The sequence below is a fragment of the Pseudorasbora parva genome, chromosome 3, assembly GCF_024679245.1.
Source record: "Pseudorasbora parva isolate DD20220531a chromosome 3, ASM2467924v1, whole genome shotgun sequence".
NCBI lineage: Eukaryota > Metazoa > Chordata > Actinopteri > Cypriniformes > Gobionidae > Pseudorasbora > Pseudorasbora parva.
This window is the reverse complement of record NC_090174.1, coordinates 39357757-39382694: the sequence shown is the minus strand read 5'-3', so window position 1 is coordinate 39382694 and position 24938 is coordinate 39357757. Positions and strand designations below refer to the sequence as shown.

Sequence of the window (24938 nt, the reverse complement as noted above, 5' to 3'; positions counted from 1 at the left end):
AGCTGAGTGGGGGCTCTGGGCATTAACTCTAACAGCTCCGCGTTGCAAGCACCAATCTGTTTTTTTTTCTATAGATAGTACTCACAAAGGGATAACGATCAAGATAAACTTTATAATTCCCCGGAGTTGTCCTTTAATATAGGCCTGTATGAAGTTAATTGTAGAATTATATAACAATTTACTATTACAATCACGCTTATGTTGAAGATGCCTTTTAACATTTTGAAAAAGCTGCTCATAATAAACACATCTCTTGATATTAGGTTCTGTGTATGGGGACTCAGGCTGTGTTCATCGATAACGCCAACGAACAGCACAACATGATTCTGCTCAAACACTTCACTGAGAAGAACAGAGCTGCTGTGGTGGATGTCAAGACTCGTAAGAGGAGAACAGGTATGAGAGGCTGTCTATGGGTTCTACTGCTCACGCTCCTCTTTCAAATTTGCTCAGCTGTAAAAAAATACCAGAGCTGCATAAGTCTTTCAGCTCAGTCTAAAATCACATGACTGCCAAAGACATTCAACCCCACCTTCATTTGCAAAGGGTGTGTCTGCTTTACTCCCTTGTTTAACAGACTGTTTTTGTATGAAGGTACCTCTTAATTAAAGTACCTGGCTTCTAGGGCTTTAAATATAACAGAGCAAATATTTAATGATTATTTAATTTAATGATAGGTTTTGTTGTGATATGGGTTTCAAATTTCAGTTTTTTTCAGTCGACCACAGAAAAAATGTTGTGGGTTATAATGGAAAGAATCTTACAGATTCGCCACTATCCTCAGAAATGTTGTAATGAAGAAATGTCTTCAGAAAGTCAATGAAGACATCTCAAAAGACAGGATTTTAAAGAAACATTCAACTGGGACATCTTAACCTCAGTTAATGCTGCTTAGAGGACATTTTGGAAATGACCATGGATGCACAAAACAAAGCAACATTAAAAAATAACTAATGTGACTGTGTCTACTATATTTCCTCTCAGTGAAAGACTACCAGTTAGTCCAGGCGCATGAGAGCAGCAGCAGAAATGATGTGGCGTCTCAGGAGGGACAGGCTGTGTCCCTGACCTCCGACCACCTGAGCTGCTACCTGAAGAACTTCACCTCTATTGTGAGTCACCTGCTGCAGGTGGAGGTGGAGAGCAGTGCCCAAGATGCTGTGGAGGCCACCTGGGTGCTCTCTCTCGCTCTTAAAGGACTCTATAACACTCTAAAGGTATTCACCTTACATAATATATACATGAATACATATACAGTGTGTACAATAATGACCATAATTTTACACATTATATATGCTTATATGATATATACGATGTATATATAAAATTCATGCACCTCTTGATGGAAGTAACATGACAACATTTACATTTATTTCCATCAAGAGATATACATATCTTGAAGCCTTAACAAGCATTATGGATTTCTTTCAAAAACATTCAATCTTACTGAACACTGACTTTTGATTGTAGTAAATATACTTAATATACATGAAACATTATCATTTAATATGGTTTTAATTGGTTTATATAACATTTATTTAAAACCTTGCAAGTTTGGCATGATATTTCATATTTAATTCAGCGACATCTTATACAATGTCTGGCTTCAGTTTCCAAACATTTTGGGGTCATTATATAAATACACAATAAGTCATGAGTGTTTTGGTTGTGTTTTCTTCTCTTGCAGAAGCATGGTGTGGCTCAAGCCCAGGAGGCCATCCAAGGCTCCGGCCTGATGCAGCTCTTGGTCCGTAAGTGCAGCAAGGGCACAGGCTTCAGCAAGATGTGGCTTTTACGAGACCTGGAGATCCTCTCCATTATGCTGTATTCTTCCAAGCGAGAGATCCACTCCATGGCGGAGGATGCAGACACAGAGACAGATGGAGAGAAGGAGAGAGAGAAAGAGCATGACTCTGATCACTCCAGCTGCTGCGCTGATGATGCTGATCCAAACAGACCAGATCCACTAGAAGGACTAGATGAAGAGACAAAGATCTGTTTCCAGGTTAGGCTTCAGACACTCATCCTCTGTCAGAAGTGGGCCCTTTTCACACCCTGTTCTTCTTTTAAAGGGTTAGTTCACCCAAAAATTAAATGTGTTATTAATGACTCACCCTAATGTTGTTCCATACCCGAAAGACGTGCGTTCATCTTCGGAACACAGTTTAAGATATTTTATATTTAAGATATTTTGTCGGATTCCGATTGCCAATGTGACGTGATTTCAGCAGTTTGACAGTTTGACACACGATCCGAAAAATGAATCAATACCGTACTGGTTCACAAACATTTGAATCTTTATTTGTACTTTATTTGAGGATTGAAAACCAAACCGGAAGAGAAGACAATGCTGAATAGAGTCGTAGCTTTTGAGATTTTTTTGGACCAAAATGTATTTTTGTTTGTATGGACTACTTTTTACTTTCTACTTTTTTATTACCTTTCTGGACATGGACAGCATACACTTCCATACGCTCTCAGACTAAATATAAAATATCTTAAACTGTGTTCCGAAGAGGAAGATGGTGTGGAACGACATTAGAGCGAGTCATTAATAACCCTTTAATCTAGAATCATCAGATTGATGGAGTGTTGTAATTGCTCCTCAGCATCTGAACTGGAGAAGGAAAAGGGTGGATAATTCACATTACTGGAATGTAGAAACATGTATGTAGAGGAATAGTTATTAGAGCTTTAAAATTTGTCTTGATCTTAGATTACCCATGATGCTCTTAATGCCCCACTGCACATCTTGAGAGCCATGTATGAGCTCCAGATGAAGAGGACTGACTCTTTCTTCCTTGAGGTGCAGAAAAGGTGAGTTACATTTATCTTTTCACTCGTATAGTGAAGGTAACATTTTATAATGAATAAGTCTCAAAAATATGCATTTTTTTCTGGTGGTTCTCACCGCCTGGACTTTAAAGTTACCAAATCCCCTCATGTTATAGCCCCCCTCTCTTTTTGTAAAGAACTCGTGAATATTAGTAACCAGTGTATTATAAAAAATACTATAAAATATTATATAAAATAGCATCATCAATTTGTATCAATTCATTTTAATATCTACAAAGTGCTTGCAGATTCTGTGAGGGGTATGCAAACTTATGAGCAGAATTGTAAAGAAATATTCAAAGACTTTCTCTCAAATAATCCTTTTCTCTAAAACATCATCTCATAGGTTTGACGGTGATGCTATAAAAACCGATGAGACTATTCGTACGCTGGCACAGAAGTGGCAACCATCTAAAAGACCTCGTTCTGAGGAAAGAAGCACCAAGGCTGTAGATACGGATATTATCATTGTGCCCTGTGTGGTAAGACTAGTTTTAAGAACATATATATGCTTCCATTTTGTGATCTAAAGTAAATGTTAGTTCACTCTACTTTCTTTGACCCTCAGTCTAAACCCACCCGGTGTGAACGTGCCACAGAAGAAACGAATGTCATTACGCAGAAGCTCATCACCAACACCGAGAGCGACCTGCAGCTGAGTTACGCCAAACAGCGGCGCACCAAAAGCTCAGCTCTGTTGCATAAAGAGCTGGACGCCCGCAGTAACAAGGCAGTGCGACAGTACCTTTTCAAGGTCAACGAGGCCATTGCTATCCTGTACGCGCGTCATGTGTTGGCGACACTGCTGGCCAACTGGCCCTCTGACACTCCCATCACGGAGGAAGACCTTGAGCTGAGTGGAGCTTCTCACATGGCCTACATACTGGACATGCTCATGCAACTAGAGGAGAGACCAATGTGGGAGAAGGTGAGAAGGGAAAAGGAGTGTGTGGATTTGTAGTCAGGATCTAAAATGCCAAACCTGTGAGTGAGCCGAAAACATTTACAAGCCAGGAGTATTTCTTTCATGCAGTGAAACTGTACTATTATTACTAGTTTGCGTAAATTTCTTCCTTGCATATTGGATCTCAGATCTTGCAGAAGGTTCTGAGGGGTTGCAGCCAGAGCATGCTGGGTAATCTGTCACTGACAGCATGTCAGTTTATGGAGGAGCCTGGGATGGCCGTGCAGGTCCGCGAGTCCAAGCACCCCTACGACAACAACACTAACTTTGAGGTATGAATTCCATTCGTTTTATGTAAAATCCCTTGATAATGGTTGAGTCCCCCTGGTCCACTCAGTGTCTTGCATTTTGTGTCTCGTCTCAGGACAAGGTGCATATCCCTGGAGCGATCTTCCTGTCTGTGAAGTTCGACTCGCGTTGTCACACAGAGGAAGGGTGTGACGAGCTCCTGATGGCCAGCAGTTGCGACTTCCTGCAGGACCTGCACACCTTCAGTGGTTCTCACCAGAAATGGACAGACTTTGAGATTCCTGGTGAGAGTTTGAGGAAGTGGCATATATGAGTGCTAGTGGTTTATAAATAAATCATAACAGGCTTACGCTCACTTGGTTTGGATTTAGAGAATTGATCTGCATAAATTGGTCTCCTTAGTTAAATCATAACAAGAGACTTGAGTCTGCTTTAAAGGAGTGATCAACTTTCCCTGAAAACTTCCTTTTTAGTTATAGAAAAGCTTTTTTAGACACCAGGCCCAGAAAACGAGGCCTCCTCTATGTGTACGCGGCTTCTGTAGCCCCGCTTTCAAAACAATCGAATCCCTCCCTCGTGTGAAAGGAGCCGAAGCTCATTAAATGTGCAAATCTTATCCAATCCTAGCTGTGGGCGTTTACTTCCAAGTCTTCATTGAGGCACGCCCATCAAAACTCAGCGTTCAAGAGAGAGCCTCAAAACCGGTGTAGAAAATAGCCTATTACTTATTAGTTATGATGATTTTGAATGCAAAAAAACATGCAAACGTCATAAGCTGACCTCAGACAACAGTATACATTTTTTTTTAAAGCCAGTTCATGACACCTTTAAAACGTATTACACAAACATGATAGCTCGCTGTCAGCTAAACTGAAAAAGTAGAGGTCCAGTATTCCTCCTGACCATTGTACAGGTATGATCTATTACTACAGGAAACGTTTGGTGGAGGTTATGCTGCCTAAAAGAAAAGCAACCAGATATTATATCAAATACTTCTTAAAATAAATTATGGACTTTTCTTTACACTAAGGCCAAAATATTGACTTTGTATTAAGTTTGAAAGCATGTCTATTTTTCTACTCACTATTATGAATTTGAAAGGAAACAATTACATGTAATTAAATGTAATAATATAGAGTATTATGATAAACAGTAAAATAATATGAATATAAAAAAACTTTCCAAAGCAGTGTTAAATTATTGTATTAAACTTGCAGTGTTTAATAAATATCTAATAAATAATTATTTATATATTTCTTTTCTCAAAATTTTCACTGACCATTTTGTGTCCCTTGTCCCCCGTATAAAACCCCCTGGTTTAACAAAAAAATGTGATCTTTTTATAGAAATCCAGGTCAGTCTACAGGGGTCACATATATTTGCTGATGTATATTCATACAACTTTAGGTACAATGATGAATGAACAGAATGTAAGGTTTTTTTTTTTCCTTCTTCTCTTTTTTTCTCTTTCTCCTCTAGGGGACACTCTGTACTACAGGTTTATATCAGATATGAGTAACACAGAATGGGGCTACAAGTTCACTGTGACCGGTGGCCATCGAGGGCGCTTCCAGACTGGTAATCTTTTGCAGTGATTTAATTAACTCTTGATGTCTCATTGATGTTTGTCACCACTGTTATTCTTCAAACTGTGCTGTCATCATTCTCTCTCTTTCCTCTACAGTCACGGCCTCTAATAAGCCATGAAAAAGAAATTAATCTCAATCAGAGAGCATTTCACTTGAGACTTGATTTCTTACACCCTTTTAGGGTCGTAATTTTGGCGTCTCACTAGCTGATTTTCAGTCGTAAGCTTCATTTACTCTGCAGTTTGAGAATCAGAGGGGGGGCGGTGTGCACGGCCGTATCTCTCAGCGTGTGAGAGCATTAACAGCCCCAGAAACTCAACTTCCTGCTGAGTCCATGGCCCTGCCGACCCTCCGATCATAACTAGCACATTTAAAACGAATTAAGCCAGTCAGTAGGGGAACGTGGTTTTGGCAGTGACCATTGAGCTACTTCTCATGCTGAACAGAAGACGCTAAGCGACATAACATGATGATTGTATTAGTCTAAATGAAAAATAAAACAAAAACTACAATCAGTCATTTAAATACTGAATTTAAGCTTCTTGAGATTATATTGTACAGTATAGAAAACTAAAATGATTACAAATAGTTTTCATTAATTGAAATAAAGCTAAAATAAGTTACATTTACCATAACTGAAATAAAAATAAAGCTAAATTAAAATATTTTAAAAAAGATAAACTAATAAAATTGACACAACCACATTAAAAAATTAACTTAAACTAAAATTATAATTTATAAAAAAGAAAAGCAAACTCAAAATATGTACAAATACTATTCAAAATATAGCTGCTAGCAGCAATTGCGGGGCCAAGCCCATTATGGCTCTTTTTGGCTTTTTAGGACTTTTGATATTATTAGGAAACTTTTGAACATTGCCCAATTCACATGCTTAAACAACATAACTTAACTTGCTACACATTGAATTTGACCAATCAATCTTCAAAGCTTTAGCCTGTTGCTTTAAACAGCAGACCACTCATACTTTGGTTTGTTTAATTTTATAAAGGCTTGAAATTTCGAAGGCAGAACTGCAGCTTTTGCCACTAAATGACAACATTACACACAATTTTATAAAGCTGTACCCCATGGGACTCGAACCCATAACCTCACAATCCAGTGTCTGACACTCATCTCATTGCGCCACAGGGAAGACATGTGTTCGTTGACATGCCATAGGTCCATAGTTAAAATTAGAAATTAACTCAAAATTAAGATTTTTGGATTTCATGAACAACATTATATTTTTTTTTGTGAAAAATTGGTTGAAATCATTCTTAGAAGTAATTAATGTCTGGAACGGAAGAACATTTTTGCAAATAACCATTTATAATGCTAAGCTAATTAGCATAAAGACACAAACACAGGCAAGTTCAACTTCAGAGGTGGATTTCTCCGGAACGGTAGCGAATATCAAATATCTGTTCAGTCATTTCTGTGCGGCTCACTCCATATTTAATGTGAGCCAATTTTGATTCAATATGGCGCACAGTCACATGTTTGGAAAATGACAAATGAGACATCGTCGAAATCTGCAAAACCCAGAGAACAAAATGACATAAATTATATAGAATATAGATAATGTTTTCAAAAGTTATAAACGTTTTAGGAAAAAATCGTATATCTCTGGAACACTAGGTGGCGCTATTCTGAAACTTCTCATGTACATTCGGGACATGATGACGGTCATGCATACCAAATTGTGTGCAGATATGTCAAATATTATAAAAGATATCACATTTTATGACAAAATTCAAAATGGCGGTCATGTGGTTCATCCGATCCTAACATATCTTATATCAATATAATATAAATATACCAGATTCAGCATGACACGAGGAATCCATAGACACCAATATTAGGATTTTCTGACAAACCGTTCGGATGTTATGGGCAAAAATAGCCTTTTTTCATATCTCATGACCCCTAGGTGGCACTGTTCCCAACTTTGGCATGGATCCTCAGATCATGGGTCTGATGAAGCATACCAATTTTCGTTTCGATTGGTCAAAGTTTGGCCGAGATACAGCCTCAGAACCAATTTTGGGTCAACCTCGTTAACTTCGAGACATCATAACTTTTTTTTTTTCCAAGGGTCCAAAAAATTCTGTTCAGTCATTTCTGTGCGGCTCAGTCCAAATATTCTCTCTGCCAAGTTTGGACAAAATTAGACAAATTTTGAAGGAGGAGTAGCGAAAAAACTGAATACTGTACTTTTTAAAATGGCCATTACTGTAGTGGGCGGAGTCTTAATGTAAGATATTAAATTTGATCAGCATGATAAGAGGAATCAGGTGTACTAAGTGGCATTTTTCTACCTCAAAGGGTTCAAAAGTTATAACAGTTTCAATGTTGAATTTTTGGACTGGTGGTGGCGCTATGGAGTTGGTCTTAGAGACTCCAAATTTGGTCCATTTACTAATGATGACTATCTCTACAAGTGTGCAAAATTTCATCATTTTCCTACTTACGGTTCATAGGGCTGCCATTGACTCCCATAGGGGAGGAAGAATAATAATAATAATATAGGAAACTAACAGATACAATAGGGGCTACAGCCCTTTCAGGGCTTGGCCCCTAATAATACTAAAATAACACTGCAAAATTACATATAATGGTGGCATTTTTAATAAGCATGATAAAAATGAGCATAAACACTTCAATATCCAATAACTACTGATATTGATAAATTAAAAAACTGATATGAGAATATATAAGTTTATCCATTACAGAATTCTCATCCCCAACCCAGTTGCCCAGGCCATTCTCGCTTTAGAACGTGGGCGCATTCAAATCCCTCCATATAGAGTTGTTTGCATAGATAAACAATGTAAAAACAGCTCACTGGAATACTTAAACGAATTCTGTGTGAACTGGTCCGTAATAGGTGAACTTCTGAGCATATGATTGATCATGACTCTCAGTAGTGGGTCATGAGTCACTCTTAACTCTTCTCCTGAGCCTTGTCTGACTTTAATCAAAGAATTAATAGACTTGTGCACCTTTCGCTCTGTTTCTGAAATTATTATTCTATAATGGAATATCAAATGGGTTTCCCAGCCATGGAATCAGCGCCTCATTTTTGAGGTCTGCCAACTCATTCGTTTTTTTTCACAGATGAGGCTTAAGAGGGTAAACAGGAGAAAGAAAACAGCCCCATATGTGAATTTTATATCTCTTTGATTTGGAAGTTAAATGGGGTTTTAACTTGTCCTTCACATTTTCACTTCATTTTCTTGATCAGTATTCTATATGAGTTCTCTATATCAGTACTTACTGAAACGCCTCGATTGTAGTCCTGAGCTTCGGGGAGTAAGTATTCCTCATTTAAATAATTTCTGTCCAAGGCATTCACAAAAAAAAGGGGGGGAGTTGTGTTAGTAGTGTGTTGTTGAACTGACGATATAGTTAGCATAGATACAGGCTGCACAATATTGGAAAAAACTGACATTGCGATATTTTCTTTTTCTGCTTTTTATAAATTGCGATATGAAAAACTTTCACCAGATGACTTGATTAGCTCCGGAAAGAATTAATCATTCTAGAATTGTTCAATCATTGAGTGATTTTTGTAGAGGAGTGACTATCTATAGAAAATAATAAACAAATTACAAACATTAGATAAATACAATAGAATAAAGATACAAATTAAATAAGAAGTGCTTTATGTTTTTAATGTAAAAGTAAGTAAAAAAAAGTAAGTAAAAGTATTCAGGTACAGAAATGTAATACTCAAATGTAAAATAACACTGCATAGTCTTCACGGCATATAAATTAAATATACTGAATCTTTGCAAAAGCTGAAGTGTTTTTCTCTGTATTTTGTTTGATTAACATTAATGACTCAGACATTAGTGGGTATATTAGGCTGCTATCACCTTTAAGAGCTAATGCACCTATCAAATATAACGATGCGCATCTATTTTCTTTCTCAACCGTTTACTTTCACATAAGCCGTGTGTGACTGTCTACACATGACGCTCTCCGAGACAGGCATTTTGAAATTTTGATTATGTGTCTGTTGAAGCACAGATAGAGGCAGAAGAAAATGAAATTCGGTTTTCGCAGGCTGTGCTCGCACAGAAAACAGCGTGCAATTTTTTTTTCTTTTTTTCTACTTTGTGCGCTTGAATGACTTAAAGGGTTACTTCAACGATTAGCATATGGCTTTGTATCAGTAGAAACCCTGGAGTATAATCAAATGATTGTGCTTCCCCCCCTCATATCCCCCTGAGAGAAGAGATTTATGCATTTTATTTCTGGAAAGATTCCTCTCGTGACGCAAATTGACGATATTTGCTTCATCTTTGGAATTTTTTGGCCAAAGGCTAAAGACTACAGCCAGCAGAGGGAGCTATTTCCGCATGTTTTCAACCCGCGCATGGGGATGGGAGATCACTAAAGCTCAGCTCAGCTCAGCTGCAGGCATTAATTTAAACGGATGCTGAGCAATGTAAGTGTTTTAACTTCTCAAATTAATTTCTATGAAAGTTAAGCTTCCAAAGGCATGAACTGAAAACGCGCCAGACTGAACTTGCGTTGTGAATGTATGCCGCGAGTGTGATTGCGATTATCTCAGCTCTCATCACGAGAGCTCATCAGCTCATTTATGATATTAAATGTAATCTGACTCCTAATCTGAGTTAGTGCTGTGAGACTCACACAGCAACCCGATTGTTATATTGAACAGACACGTTCAGTATTTAATTGTAGTGTCTGTTCTCTAACTCGCTGTAATCCATTAGCGGTGACTTTCAGGAATGGCCTCACAGGGCAGCGAAGCATTCTGGGAATTGTAGTCTTTCATCCCCATGAGACAAAAATACATTTTCTGTCTTTTCTCAGTCTAGAAGGCACCAAATTCAAAAATAATTTCGCATTTATACTACATTAATGACCCAGTTTAAATACAGATTCATCTTTCCAGTGCTGAAGTACCCCTTTAATTTCTTGAATGTTTAAACTGACAGGAACTAAAAGCCGTGCACATTAAACATAACAATTAAACAGAATCATGTGCATTTTAAGCAGTGGTGTCTGGTCTGTACGGGTCACAGATCAACTACGATCCCTATACTTGACATCGCACATCCTGCGATGTGACTATCATGGATGTACACGTTGCGATATCGATGCTAAAACAATATATTGTGCAGCCCTAGTTATAGTAGTGTTTACAGCGCCTCAGGTAGCCTTTGGAGCTGATACTCAATGGTTATGGTAAGTGTGTTATATTTCCGACATTCGTTTTAAGCAGTAGGCCAATCATAATAGACTGCGCTTTTCGAAGAGGGTTTTACTAAAGTTCAGACATCAGGTGAAAACAGGTGCTGCAACAATGTAAATCATACGAAAATATATTTTTTTAATATTAAATTAAGTAAAAGTATTGTATAAGCAAAATGATGCACTTGTTAATAAGCACATTTCTGTTTTTGAATCTGAACAGGGTTTGAGATCCTGAAGCAGATGCTAGCGGATGAGCAGGCTCTCACTCACCTCCCGCTGGCTGACATCTGGGAGTGGCAGGTGGGCGTGGCTTGTCGGCAAACAGGAAACCAGCGGCTGAAAGCTATTCACCTGCTGCTGCGGCTCCTGCAGTGTCCGTCTCAATGGTGTGTCCCTTCTTACCTCTCAGAAAAGTTGTTTTAAAAGCTGACAGCATTTATTAAACCCAACAAAAGGCTGCCGCAGTATCCTGCAGTGCTTTATAGCTGTCCCAGTATTCTGAAGAGATGAGGCAGCACCTTCCTTTCAGAACCTGGTTCTGTCAGGTCAGTTCTGTGCTCTGTGGATGGCAGGTGCAACTTGGCCCACTTTAACAAACCTCAAGTAAGCTTATCTTCCTCTCGCCCTGCAACTTTTTTCTCCAGTTTCTGAAAAGGGAAATACTTTTGAAACTGAATCAAGTGGACAACTTTAAGCACACAAATATTGCATATCAACTTATTAGCAGTTTTCCTCGAAAGCGGTTTTTATTAACTTCTGCTCACTCTTTTGTGTTTTGTTTTGGTGAGCATCCAGATTGACACAGCTTTTGCATAACGCATCTGACAGTGGCTTTCTGCCTTCATTGTTCCCATGGCAACAAGGTCACATGTCAGGTTGATTTGCATAATTTCCATGGTGTTTGGACACAGTTACATCATCATCATCAGCAGCAGCAGAGAGACCGTGTATGAGAGAAATAGAGACACGGCCCTGTGGTGTCAGATGAGTTAGCGAGGTTGAGGAATAGCCCATGCAAATGACCACCTGCTCTCCACACTGGGAACATTAAGCGGGCGAATGAGATGGCCATATAGTTCAAATATGAGTAATGATAAAGCCAAGTTCATTTAGAGTGTAATGACCTCACGTTTTGATTTTGTGTGTGTTAACACAGGGGTTGTGACCTTACACTTCTGCGGCCGCTGTGGCAGCTCTTCATTACTATGGAAAGTGGTTTGAGTCAAGACCCCACCAGTATCACGGTCCTCCTTCCTCTCCACCGTGCTCTCACCGAGCTCTTTTTCATTGCTGAAGCAAAGGCCATGGTGAGTGTCCGTCTTCTTCCTCTTTTCTCAAAAAAATTCATGAGAAATGAATCCCTCTTAAATGTCCACCTCAGCTACAGATCTGTTTATTTAAAGGGGGGGTGAAACACTCAGTTTCAGTCAATCTCATGTCAATCTTGAGTACCTATAGAGTAGTATTGCATCCTTCATATCTCCGAAAAGTCTTTAGTTTTATCATATTTATAAAAGAAATATAGGCTGTACCGAGTCTTTCCGGAAAAAACCGAGCGCCTGGAGGCGTATCGTGTGGGCGGAGCTAAAGAATGACGAGTGCAAACAAAGCGGTGACGTCCTCAAGCGTGGAGAAACCCATCTATCTCAGCTAATACAGATAATGATCCACAATCAAATCTGAGGCTGAAATAAATTGAACAGGAGAAACGGCAACATCAGGATGTCCGTCTCTGTGGTATGTACTGTATTTAGGGGCCTTTGTGTGCAGTTTATGAGGACATGATTCGGTTTATGGACTATTGTATGTGACTAGACCTTAGAGGTAGCAAGCAAAACGGTTTTGCACGTCAGAGTCAGACTAGTGTAACGTTATACAGAACAACAATGGAGTAACCGTTAGCGCATTTGAATGACTAAGCACGCGATTGTATCGTTTACTGATGTTTACTCATGCGACGGTAGCCAATAGCAGAGACATTTGAAGTTGATTTACTCACCGGCATCTTCCAAAGCAGGACCGCTCTGTCAAAAACACACTTCTTTGGTATGATTTGGTGAAGTCCTGTGACAGCAGTGACCGTGGAAATCCACTTTGCGACGCGACTGAAGCGATGCCTTGAAGCTTCCCGTCATTTCTGCGTTCAAATCGGTTCAAATGCAGCGCTGCCTTCCCGGAATGCTGTGCTGAAGCGTTGAAGTCGCTCGACGTCACCCATAGGAATAAAATGGAGCGCGGTGCGCCACATATGTGTTCACGGACGACTGGATCTGCACCTGAGAGACTGTTTACAGCGTGCATTTCCTCTCTCTCCCTCTAGTGACGCGCGCGCACCCTTCCGGGAGAAGAGCCCGTACGGCCCATACAAGGACCTTCCGCTCTATTTAACGTCAAATAGACCCATACTCGAAAAAAACTCGCCGAAACTTGTGAGAAACCGGAAGGAGTATTTTTAACACAGAAATACTCCATCAAACGTCCAACATTAGTTTTTGAAACTTTGTCTATGTTTAGGATGGGAATCCAAGTCTTTAAAGGTGTAAAAAGCTCAGTATGCATGAAACAGCATTTCATCCCCCCTTTAATGCTTGCCAGTTGTTTAAAAGGAATGGTTTACACAATAAGAAACATTCCCTTATGTTTGCTGTTAGCAAAAAATTTAAAAATCACCAACAAAAAAAACAATTATTTAAGAGCAAGATAAAGAATGATAGCACAGGGTTTTGGAACGTCATGAGTCTGAGTAAATAATTGATATATTTTTTTCACTATTCAATTTTAAAGCGAAATTACAAATATTTATATGCTTTTAATTTAGAATTTTACGAGTTTCCATGTTTTCCTTTTGCCGTACAGGACGGCATTACACATCAGAGTACTGAATCTCCTGATCATAAGACGTATGAAGAAGAAGTAGAAACAAGCGATAACATATATAAGGAGATGCATATGTAAAACAACACGATCATCAGCATTAAACAGCATATAAATCAAAACGACCTAATTTTACTGAATGAAATTTATACCTAGGATGAGCTATAGGACTGTGCAAGCATTGCACTTGTTGACGGACTCAATCTACTCCATCTGTTTTGATGATTTTCTTTTAAAAGTTAATACTTTTATTCAAAAGTGACAGCAAATAAAATGGTATTTCTTTTTCAAAAAATAATACTGTTTGTTTGAAGTTTATATTCATCAAACAATTCTGTAAAAATGTATCATGGCTTCCAAAATGATATTAAGCAGCACAACTGTTTTTAACATTGATAACAATAAGAAATGTTTCTTGAGCAGCAAATCAGCATATTATTATGATTTCTGAAGGATCATGTGACTGAAGACTGGAGAAATGATGCTGAAAATTCAGCTTTTTCATCACAGGAATAAATGACATTTTACAATATATTAAAAAAGAAAACCGTTGATATCGGGTAATAACATCAGTAATCTTTTTGTATAGTTTAATATTCAGTTTAAGATGCAAAATCTATCTGGATCTTTGATTCTTAATCCTTATTATCACTTATTTTGACATGCGTTTAGGGTTATGCATGTGTAACAGGCGTGAATTGCTTTGTCCTTCAGACAGTGATGATAAAACGGTGAAGAAATGTCCCCTTCCAAAAATTCCAGATCCCCGTTAAGTTATTTATCCTGGCACTGGTTCTGTCCGGACAGTTGCTTTTTATGAAAAATTTGTATTGAGTTTTGGGAGGCGTCCGGGTAACGTAACATAAGTAGTTGTTTTGTGCTGTCATGTGGAAAAACTGGAGTGGGGAGCAGAAGATTTTTTATTGTCATGTTTAATGTCAGATTTCATTCATGCCAGGTTCTCTGAGCGTCTGTCAGGGGAGCTGCACTAAAGTGAGTCTGTGTGAGTGAGACTGTTTCTCATATCCACCTGCGCAAATCTCTGTCGAGTGTGTGTCTCAATCCCAGAGTTGCAGCGTTTGTATGCTACACAAACTCCAAAAAATAGAAACACCCACACAAAAACGTACAGGCCTGCCATTAGCCTTAATGGCTACATAAGGCAACGTAGATACAAACGTATATATTTGTCTATATCTTCTGTTTTTTTTTTCTTTTTCATGTGAAAGTACAGTTGCCCTAGCTTAGAAATGTAGACGCACACTAGCGGCAGCAAATTTAATCTGCCCGCAAGTGTCGTCTAGGAACTCTCAATACCGTTCTGAGCTGTATTCCTCAAAATCTGGACGGGCCAATCACATCGTGTATAGAGTCGGCGGGCGGGGCCATAATGACGACGGCCGAGTTGCGTTTGCGTGCTTCTAGTAAACACAGAAACTGGCGAACGGCGGCGGTCTTTCGAATCAGCTTTAACTGCGATTCTGGAAGACTTGGAGTTGAGCTTTTCTCTGAGAAAAGAACAAAGAACGGCACTCAAGTCATTCTTAAAAAGGGAAGATGTGTTCGGAGTTTAGCCGACTGGATACGGCGAATGTTTAATCTATCAACAAGCTCTGTTTCACCTTCGTTGCTCTGGTTGGTGTAGCACTATATCGCGTGCAGAGGGAGTTTAAAAGACAACCGTTTATCCCGCCCCTCGGATTGAGCCCTGTCTATGGTGAGTTTCCAGACCAAACATCTTGATGTGGGTCTGGCTTGTTAGGCTACAGTTGCCCCACAAAGCATTTGTGAAGAGTATATTGGTTAAACTAATCAAGTGTTTAAATGTAATTAATTTTAACCAATTGCTTTAAAGGTCATTTTAAAATGAATGTATGAAGTAAGTTTCTCTCATGAACTACAACTGTTGTTACACATCTATGAGCATCACATTAACTGTAACACAACCAGTGTCAAAACACTTGATCTTGATTTTAAACATACCTATTTTTTATTATTTGAAACATAAACTTAAACTAGAAATGTATTTTGCTATATTTCTTAAAAATAAAATATATTATATTATAAAATGTTATATAATGCAAAGACAAATTCATATGTAAGAGTGGCTTCAGTTTCAAGTGCGTGGCAGAGAAAAAAAGTGTGCACTAGGGGGCACTAAGACACCTCCTGGTATTAAAAGTAAGCCAAAATATTCTTCAAGAACACAGTATAGTCACACACACTGTTCAGGAAGATGCACACACATTATAAACATATAAACGCAGTACATGATATTTATAGATATAAACAGCCACGTCGTCGACCATGCCTGAGTGAATGGATCTCTTTCTTTGAGCCGGTGAATGGAAGGAAAGTTTTTATTATGACAATACTCTTTTATCATTGAGCCATAATGCTTTACAGCCAAGTTGGACACGAATATGAAGTGGTTTGTTTGTCTGCGTGTTTGAATGAGATATGTTTAAGTGAGCATTAGTGTTGAAGACGGACAGGCAAATGGATGAAGTGAGAGTTTTGTGAGTGTTGAGTGGTTATACCAGCAGACACTCAACATTGTTTGGCCTCATTATGAGAGCCTTAATCTCTCCCACAACCGCTGCACTTCTCCGAACTGACCATAAAGATTTCTAACCTCTCAGCAGCCAGATGATCATGACTGAAATATTGTTTATTTTCAGTTAGCAATGGCAGAAAACGGGGTTTAGAACATTGAACCAGCGAGAGATTTTCGACACGTATTTGCAAGAGCGCTTCAGCTGTTGCAACGTTTGAGTCGGAAATGAGACGGAAAGAAGAAGAAAAAAAAACTGATAAGACATTCAGACTTGCTCTGTCTTCCTCTCCAGTAGTGTAGTAACACTCATTTTTGCAGGATGACAAAAAACCCTCCACAGAGGAAGTGGTTTCAAATGTGTTCTGACATGACAAAAGCTGCAGCCTCCCCACAGTCTACAGACAGTTCTGTCAAGAAGCGTTCAAATGTCTTTGGGTGTAAAATTGGAGTGCGATCTGACCGGCTTCTGTTAACCATTCTGTTAAGCATTGACGGCACTCCATTCAGAACTCCTCCCACTAAAGTCATCAGAGCTGAGCTCTCAGTAAGAGAGATGTTGTTTGACAGGGTTACGGAGACTGAACAGGATATTGGCATGGATGTATCTTAGTTTTTGAAGAAAAAACAAATATGTAGAAAAACATTATTTACTTAAAGGGATCGTTCACCCAAAACTGTTAATTGTCATCATTTACTTACCCTCAAGTTGTTCCAAATCTGTAGAAATTTCTTTCTTCTGCTAAACACAAAAAAATATATTTTGACTAATGTCGGTAACCAATAAGTTGATTGGCCCCACTGACAATTGTTTTTCTTCTTTCATACTATGTAAGTCAATGCCCATCAACTGTTTGGTTACCCATATTCTTCAAAATATCTTTTTGTGTTCAGCAGAAGAAAGAAATTCATACAGGCTTGTAACAACATGTGGGTGATTAAAGCTGCACTATGTAACTTTTCCATCCGCTAGAGGGCGCCAATTCAAAACGAAGGCATAGTTTGAAGACGCCAAGTTTGAGCTCAGAATCTTGGGACATGTGGTCTTCACCTCACAGCCGGTGGAAAAGAATCGGGATAGGACTCGGGTTGAAATCAAGTTCATGAATGCGGTTATTAACTTTACTGTAGTATGAAGAAGGGCAGGACCGAGTGTTGTAGGAGCTGAGCGAGGCTACTGGAGCGATTGTTACGCAACACACGGCTCGCGAGGAATCATATTTTATTATGACGGGACACCGTCGCCGGTGCCATTTCCGCTTTTACGGTCATGAGTATGAGGTAACGCAGCTCTGTTTATCATATTAGATACATTTAAGTGAGTTTAAAATTATGTTATGACGTTACTCTGTGCGTTCGCTCAGTGGCTGCGGTGACACTTGTTGCACACTGCTAAGAGTAAAGCGTTTCTGCTGAATAAAACCATAAACCGAGGGTAACGCAGATGTGACGCAATTGACAGGCGACTCCCTCAGACGTCCTGGGTCCTTGATTAAAATAGCAATTTACAAATAGTTGGAAACATTTGGGATATTGTAAGAACTCAACTGAACAAAATGCATAACATAGGGCCTAGTGGTTTTTGGATATTTTACTGCAAAAATACTATGACAGAATTTAGTTTTAATAATATTTCATTTTTTATTTTACACTACTTTCTCCTAGTATACTTAACAAATAGCATAAAAAACATTTTTTTAATGTAATTAATTTATGTGATGGCAACTTCAGCATCATTACTCCAGTCTTCAGTGTCACATGATCCTTTATAAACCATTATAATATATTGATTTGGTGTTTAAGAAACTATTCTTATTTTCAGCTGTGAAAATATTGTGGTTTAATATTTTTTTGTGGAAACTATGATAAAAGAAAAAAATCTTCCAAAATGCTCTGTATATGAAATCCAAAAGCACTAAAAATGAAGTCATGTGCAATATTATAAATGTCTTAAATCAGTTACAGTGGACACTGCAAAATTCCCGTTAAATGTTTAAGGACAGTTACATGCCTTTTGTGCTGTACTTGTTCCGTTTCCCATTTGTAATTATTAGCATTAGCATTTCTAGCCTAACGTGCAATCTGGATTTCATGAACACATTTTAACAATCTATGGCTGATTCGTGCCAATCGTGCCTGAGTATGCATTAGCCTTATCAACCTCATTGTGTGTTGTTTATACGTACTGTCATAATACAAAGTTTACCTTGATGTGAACATGACCTTTCAGGGTTTTGTTAACACAATAAATATTTTAAACAATCTATTTTACTGTATTGCTATGCCTGTTTTACAGTTTCTAGGTTCCACCGTTCTCCCCATAGGCTCTAGACTTTGATCAATGTGAAATACCTGGAAGAGTGCAAATACTCCTACCTCAGGAAATTAGATAGCCGAGGCAGGGTTGATTTAGATGGTGTCTGGTTTGATTCAGAGTCATGTCATCAACAGCATGGTGCTGTTCCAAACCCCAGATTAACAGCTCATGTTGAGCCAGTCTATGGTGAATAACAGTATAGTCTAACTGGCCTTGAATTGAACTGCCTCTCATCGGTTTGCTCTCCTGGCAAGAGCTATAGAATAAATTTAACATTTTTTGTAGCTTGTTTTCCACATCAAATGTGTCCAATTCATGTTGTGAGTGAATGCTGAAGCTGCTATGTGTCTTTTCATTGGTCCATCAGGAGCAGGATGTTCTGCAAGAGTACCTTCTTGCTCTCACTACCAATGAACAGCTGGTAGTGCGCACTGCACAGGTAAGGCAAACTCTAAGGTGTTCATAAAATTGTTTTAATTAATTTAATTTAATTTTATTCTATTTTACCAGTTTAGTCCCCACTAATATTTAAAGGTGTCATGAACTGTCTTATTTTTTTAATATTTATACTGTTTTCTGAGGTCAACTAATGACGTCCGTGTGGTTTTTACATTCAAAAACATCATAACTAATAAGTAATAGGCTATTTTCTACACTGGTTTTGAGGCTCTCTCTAAAACGCTGGGTTTTGATGGGCATGCCACAATGGAGACTTGGAAGTAAACGCCCACAGCTAGGATTGGAGAAGATTTGCATATTTAATGAGCGTCAACTCCCCTGTCAGTTCACAATGAGGGAGGGATTGTTTTGAAAGCGGCAACCGGAATGATTCATGAGGAGAAAAAGCGTGGCGCGGGACATGCTCGCGCTGCCGGACTCTAACCTGAAGCGCGTGCACACGCTTTTCAGACAACAAACATGCGATCGCCATTCAGCTCTTTCGCGGATTATTGTTTGGGTTTGAATGGTCAAACATATGTAAAAATGTATGGTCTGGCGAGTATTCAGGTAAACACAGTCGGATATGTCTTTAGTGAACGTGTACAGTTTAGGTAATTATATCGTGCATGTATTAAGACAGACCTATTCTGTGTGATTAATGTTAAGCAAACCACCACATGCTTGGCTTAATAACTAAAATATATTTATTAAGAATCAGTGTATAGTTAAATTATAGAGTGAAGACTAAGTAAGCAATTTTATATTTGATTATTTAATTGTATTCCTGACTTGCTACTGTTAAATAGACCTATAGCTGAAAAATAAAGCACTGTTTTGGTCATATTGTTTGTAATTTGCACTTATTTGCTTATTTTTTTAAAACAAAGATACAATTAAAATACAATTACCATAGTATCGATTTAGTATCGGTATCAAGGTATTTTAGTCTGGTATCGTATCGAAGTAATTTTGGTATCGTGACAACACTAATTCCAATCCATCGCGGGTGGATGAGAGATGAATCATGTTTGATTAATAAAGATATTTTGCAAGCCCTGTAGGCGTCTGGTCGATTAACTCCAGCTGCCGTTTCACCACTGAACACAGGGAGCTGAAGCTCATTAAATATACAAATCTTCTCCAATCCTAGCTGTGGGCGTTTACTTCCAGGTGTCCAGTGTGGCACGCCCATCAAAACTGAGCGTTCAGGAGAGAGCCTCAAAACCTGTGTAGAAAATAGCCTATTACTTATTAGTTATGATGTTTTTGAATATAAAAACCATGCGAAAGTCATAAGTTGACCTCATACAACTGTATAAAAAAATAAAAAAGCCAGTTCATGACACCTTTTAACAAAAACTTTATATGAGTAGCTTGAGTACCAGAGATTGTCCAATTTTATTAATTAATTAGCATGTCATGTAATTCTGTAAATATATTTTTAATTAGTACTGATCAATAATTTGACGTACAAAGAGAAAGATAACTTGTATTGTTAAACAATAATGCAGTGAGCATGTAAGGGTTGTGTAGTTGACGAAGACACATGATGGCAATGAACCGATGCACCCATCTTCAAATGAGTATGTATACAGTATAACAGGAGCCACATTGGGTTTTCAGCGGCATTGGTTTGCTGCTTAAAGTGAGATGTGATGGAGCCTAGTGCATTAGCTTGTACCATAAAGCTGCTAATTCACAGTGTAAAGGTGAATGTTTTTCAAATGGCTCTGATGGATGGTCCCACCATATGTGGATGAGAAATGATGATCCTGTAATGTCTAATGATGTGTAAAGCTTGTTTTATTAGCACAACTCGATGACTGACAGTCATTGTACGGTATGGATACTTGATGAAAAATTAATGAAAGTGTATTTTATTATTACTATACAGTAGCGATCTCATTGGTGTTGCTTTTTTACTGTAACATTTGTTTTAGTAGATTCATAAATGCAATTTAACTATTTCTTACTAACCTTTGTTCACATAGAGAGAGAAAATGGCAATAGTGACAAAATTACCTTTGTTGAAATAAATATTTGCTCTCCTCATCACATGATGGCTCTAACCAAATATTATGTTAAAACAGCTGAACACCAGAAAGGATACTTATAAAAACACCTGTGTTGATTCTCACATGAGGCGTAGGTGTTCCTAACATCCATATACGTGTGTGCAAGAGTGTGTTTGTGTGTGGGCTGGGGGCAACTCTGTTGCTTTTAGTCATTAACGCCATAATGGTGTTGGGTGTGGCGCAGTCTCATCTCCGCCACAGGGGCGGCTAAAGGAACACATTGTGATGTGTAGGACGGGATTAATGCTCTGTATTTATTTTCTCCCTAGCACCAAAAAAAAAAAAAACATGCTTGTAATATTAATGACAGCTAAACAAGTGGTTTATGTTGTTAACCAAATAGTGTTTTTGTGCCAACACAAAGTTTTTAAATGGGTTAAGCAGTGGCAATTTTGAAGTGTGATAATGTGTGTTTGTGTGTGGGTGTTTATGCTGAGCTCTGAGGGCCACAGGTGTGTGAAACGGTTTGATAAATTACCCACAATGTTTTGCTTAATGGTTTTATTTTCTCTCTCTCTCTCTCTCTCTCTCTCTCTCTCTCTCTCTCTCTCTCTCTCTCTCTCTCTCTCTCTCTCTCTCTCTCTCTCTCTCTCTCTCTCTCTCTCTCTCTCTCTCTCTCTCTCTCTCTCTCAGTGTACTCACTTTTCTTTATATTTTTCTTTCCCCTGCTTTATTGCATAGGCGCTGAAGAACATCGCAGCCATCAGCCTGGCCATTAATTACCCAAATAAATCCACTAAGCTGCTCAACCTGTCCCCATGAAGGAGGGATGACAGAGAGATGGAGATGAGAGAAGGGAAGCTTGCCAGGAGCCCATGGGTACGGCCTTCTGCACTGGGAACGGGCCACATACGTCTTCCTGAAAAACCCACCTGTAAAACCACCCCTTCGCTGTTTAATCGTGAAGTGAGGGGCACAGTGATATGTTTAGTGTCTCTTCATAATCATAAAAGTTTCCTTTTGAAATGATGGCGAAGGTTATTTTCTTTTTCTTCTTTTTTTGGGCTCACCTTCCGTTTTAAGAGTTTAGTGGGCTGTGCCAAATTAGTTTCTCACCAATAAGCATGTGTTTCTTTCCCCTTCGTTTTCTTTTTTGGAAAAGCCACCGTGGGCAAGACAATCAATCAAAGTGAAAGCAGGTCACCTTTCCCTGCCTCACACACTCTCCCTGGACACGCCGCCTAAAAATACGAAGCTGCCGACGCACTCTCATCCTTCAGAGGGGCCCGAGACTACATGTATACGACTCGCAACATGTCGATGTCTGTTCAAAACCGCAGGGCCTCGGTGGAGCCTGATGAGATGATGTTTGTTCGGTACTAGCAGCTAGTAGGTTTAACACAAAAAAACCACTCTTTTAGTCAAACGCCACCTGATGTTTGCGAGTAAAATAAAAACAAAAAGAGTTTGACGTGCCATTTGAGTATAGAAGGCGCCATTTGCCTTAAAGAGCAGTTCAATGATCTTTCGACTGATTGTGGGCCAGTTAAAGGGATCCCATGGTGTTGAGACTTGTATGGCTTAATATAACATAAATGATGTCTCTTACTGAATTATGTAGTAGAAAACCCATGAAAGATCTACGTTATTTTAAAAATCGATTTTATATTTGGACCATGGGCGGCGCCATTTTGTTTGCGTTCTAGGTTGATGACGTAGAGTGGTTGAACTCCTCAATCAGCTGGCATTACCCGTAGCTATTTTTACCACAACGCAACTCGAAAATTGTTTCAGAGTTAAACAAAACCAATGAATTCCTTTGTAATTATACTTAAAACACACTCAAACATACATGTGCACACAAACTCACCTACACAAGTCACAAACAGATCGGCGGGCGCGCACACGACAGGCTCTGTCTCAATCGAGATGTTGGGCTGCTCAGTCTCCACGACAGGGGCTGAATCTGAAATCGACCCTATACCCTTAAATAGGGCATTATTTGAAGGGACGGACATTTGTAGTGTTGTCCGACACCATAGTGGACATGTTCGAGTGCAGTCATTCAGTCTCACCTTCCACCGCAATAACGAGTAAAGCCGATTTACAAACAGCTGTCCGACTTCACGCACTCAAACATACATGTGCACACAAACTCTCTCTCTCACACAGACTCACACACACCCCAACAGATCGGCGCGAACACAGCAACACACACACACACCAACAGATCGGCGCGAACACACACACAGCCCAACAGATCGGCGCGAACACACACACACACACACGCACGCACTGCGCGCGCATACATAACCCTCAATCTATTCCCTGTGTATATCCTGTTCAACACATCCTGTTCCCCAGATAGACTGTTGATAGTAGATTAACTATAATGCCTAATGTGACCAGCAGAGGGAAATATCTAGGTAGGACGATGGGATAAAGTAACGTGAGGAAGAGAGGCAGGATGTTTTGGTGATGATGCATGCGATTGAGACAGAGCAGTCAGGTGTGTGTGTGCGCGCCCGCCGATCTGTTTGTGACTTGTGTAGGTGAGTTTGTGTGCACATGTATGTTTGAGTGTGTTTTAAGTACAATTACAAAGCAATTCATTTGTTTTGTTTAACTCTGAAACAATTTTCGAGTTGCGTTGTGGTAAAAATAGCAACGGGTAACGCCAGCTGATTGAGGAGTTCAACCACTCTACGTCATCAACCTAGAACGCAAACAAAATGGCGCCGCCCATGGTCCAAATATAAAATCGATTTTTTAAATAACGTAGATCTTTCATGGGGTTTCTACCACATAATTCAGTAAGAGACATCATTTATGTTATATTAAGCCATACAAGTCTCAACACCATGGGATCCCTTTAACAAAGCTATAAAATGTCTTTGTTCGTGGAATGTCAGTCCTTGTCTTACGTTGTCATGTCCCAGATTCTCAATTCACTCGGTAGTGCAGCATACCACCAATGTAGAGCACTATGTACAGAAATATCACTTTATGTTGTGCTGCATGCAACACTGGACAGAATCGTGTAGCCATTACTGATAGGGGCATATCGGTTGGTATTTTATTGATCTATTCTCTAATATTACTGCGGCTGGAGATGTTTTCTGAAGTGTTCGATCTGTTGATTGATACGCAATTACGAGTTTAGTAAATGGTCAAAAGGTGCAGAACTTGATAATCATAAACTTCAACCATTATAGCGGTTTCCTTCTAATCTAGCGATTAAGACTCAGCAGTATTTTAACTGTGGTGATACGGATTCGGTTATGGAAGTTGTGTTGCTTTAAAAATATATTTATTATTATCATTACAGGGACATTTTAGGGTGAATCTTGAGTGAAGCATTTGATTGGCTAATACAGATGTTGCCGTTTTGCAGGTCACAAAGTTTCTTAGTTCTAATAAATGTGTTTTTATTAATTGTAATTTTTGCCCTGTAGCCTAGTGTTTCTCATTTTTATGAAATATCCTAGTTTTTTGTTCTTGACAGGGGTATTCAGGTCATTATTTCAGTTTGATTTCATTTTAGTTGGAAAGGGATTGAGAGATGAATAGTTATTTATGCCAAAGAATCACTGTTGTTTGAAAAAGAAGCACCAAACGCAAAGAAAAGTATATTTATCTTCCAGAAGGAGGGTCTTATATTGGAGGTGGTTGGTGGTGGTGGTGTTATAATAGAAAAGGGTTAAAGTGGAGGGCTCCAACGACGGACACCGATCCTTTAGTCCTCAATGTTTTTGTTTACATGCGTACTAGCATGGAGCAATGGCTCTGTTTGGTGGCCCTGCTCAGCCTCAGTTTGGGTGGGACATTTCAAAATGTCTGCCAGGAAAACTTCCTTTCACTATAAAGCCTC

The 24938-nt window shown here is 38.9% G+C and overlaps 1 protein-coding gene across 1 annotated transcript in view; it reads left to right on the top strand.

Moving 5' to 3' along the window:
* Positions 1-22611, top strand: part of zzef1 (zinc finger, ZZ-type with EF hand domain 1) — a 56695-nt gene extending 34084 nt beyond the window's left edge. The window contains exons 42-54 of the mRNA XM_067438780.1: positions 264-396; positions 985-1217; positions 1688-2005; positions 2717-2817; positions 3182-3317; positions 3404-3763; positions 3928-4071; positions 4164-4332; positions 5528-5626; positions 11087-11252; positions 12023-12173; positions 18979-19050; positions 21809-22611. Coding sequence (XP_067294881.1) covers positions 264-396; positions 985-1217; positions 1688-2005; positions 2717-2817; positions 3182-3317; positions 3404-3763; positions 3928-4071; positions 4164-4332; positions 5528-5626; positions 11087-11252; positions 12023-12173; positions 18979-19050; positions 21809-21889 — 2163 coding nt within the window. The 3' untranslated portion in view covers positions 21890-22611. The remainder of the gene's footprint in view (positions 1-263; positions 397-984; positions 1218-1687; positions 2006-2716; positions 2818-3181; positions 3318-3403; positions 3764-3927; positions 4072-4163; positions 4333-5527; positions 5627-11086; positions 11253-12022; positions 12174-18978; positions 19051-21808) is intronic.
* Positions 22612-24938: the final 2327 nt, after the last annotated feature.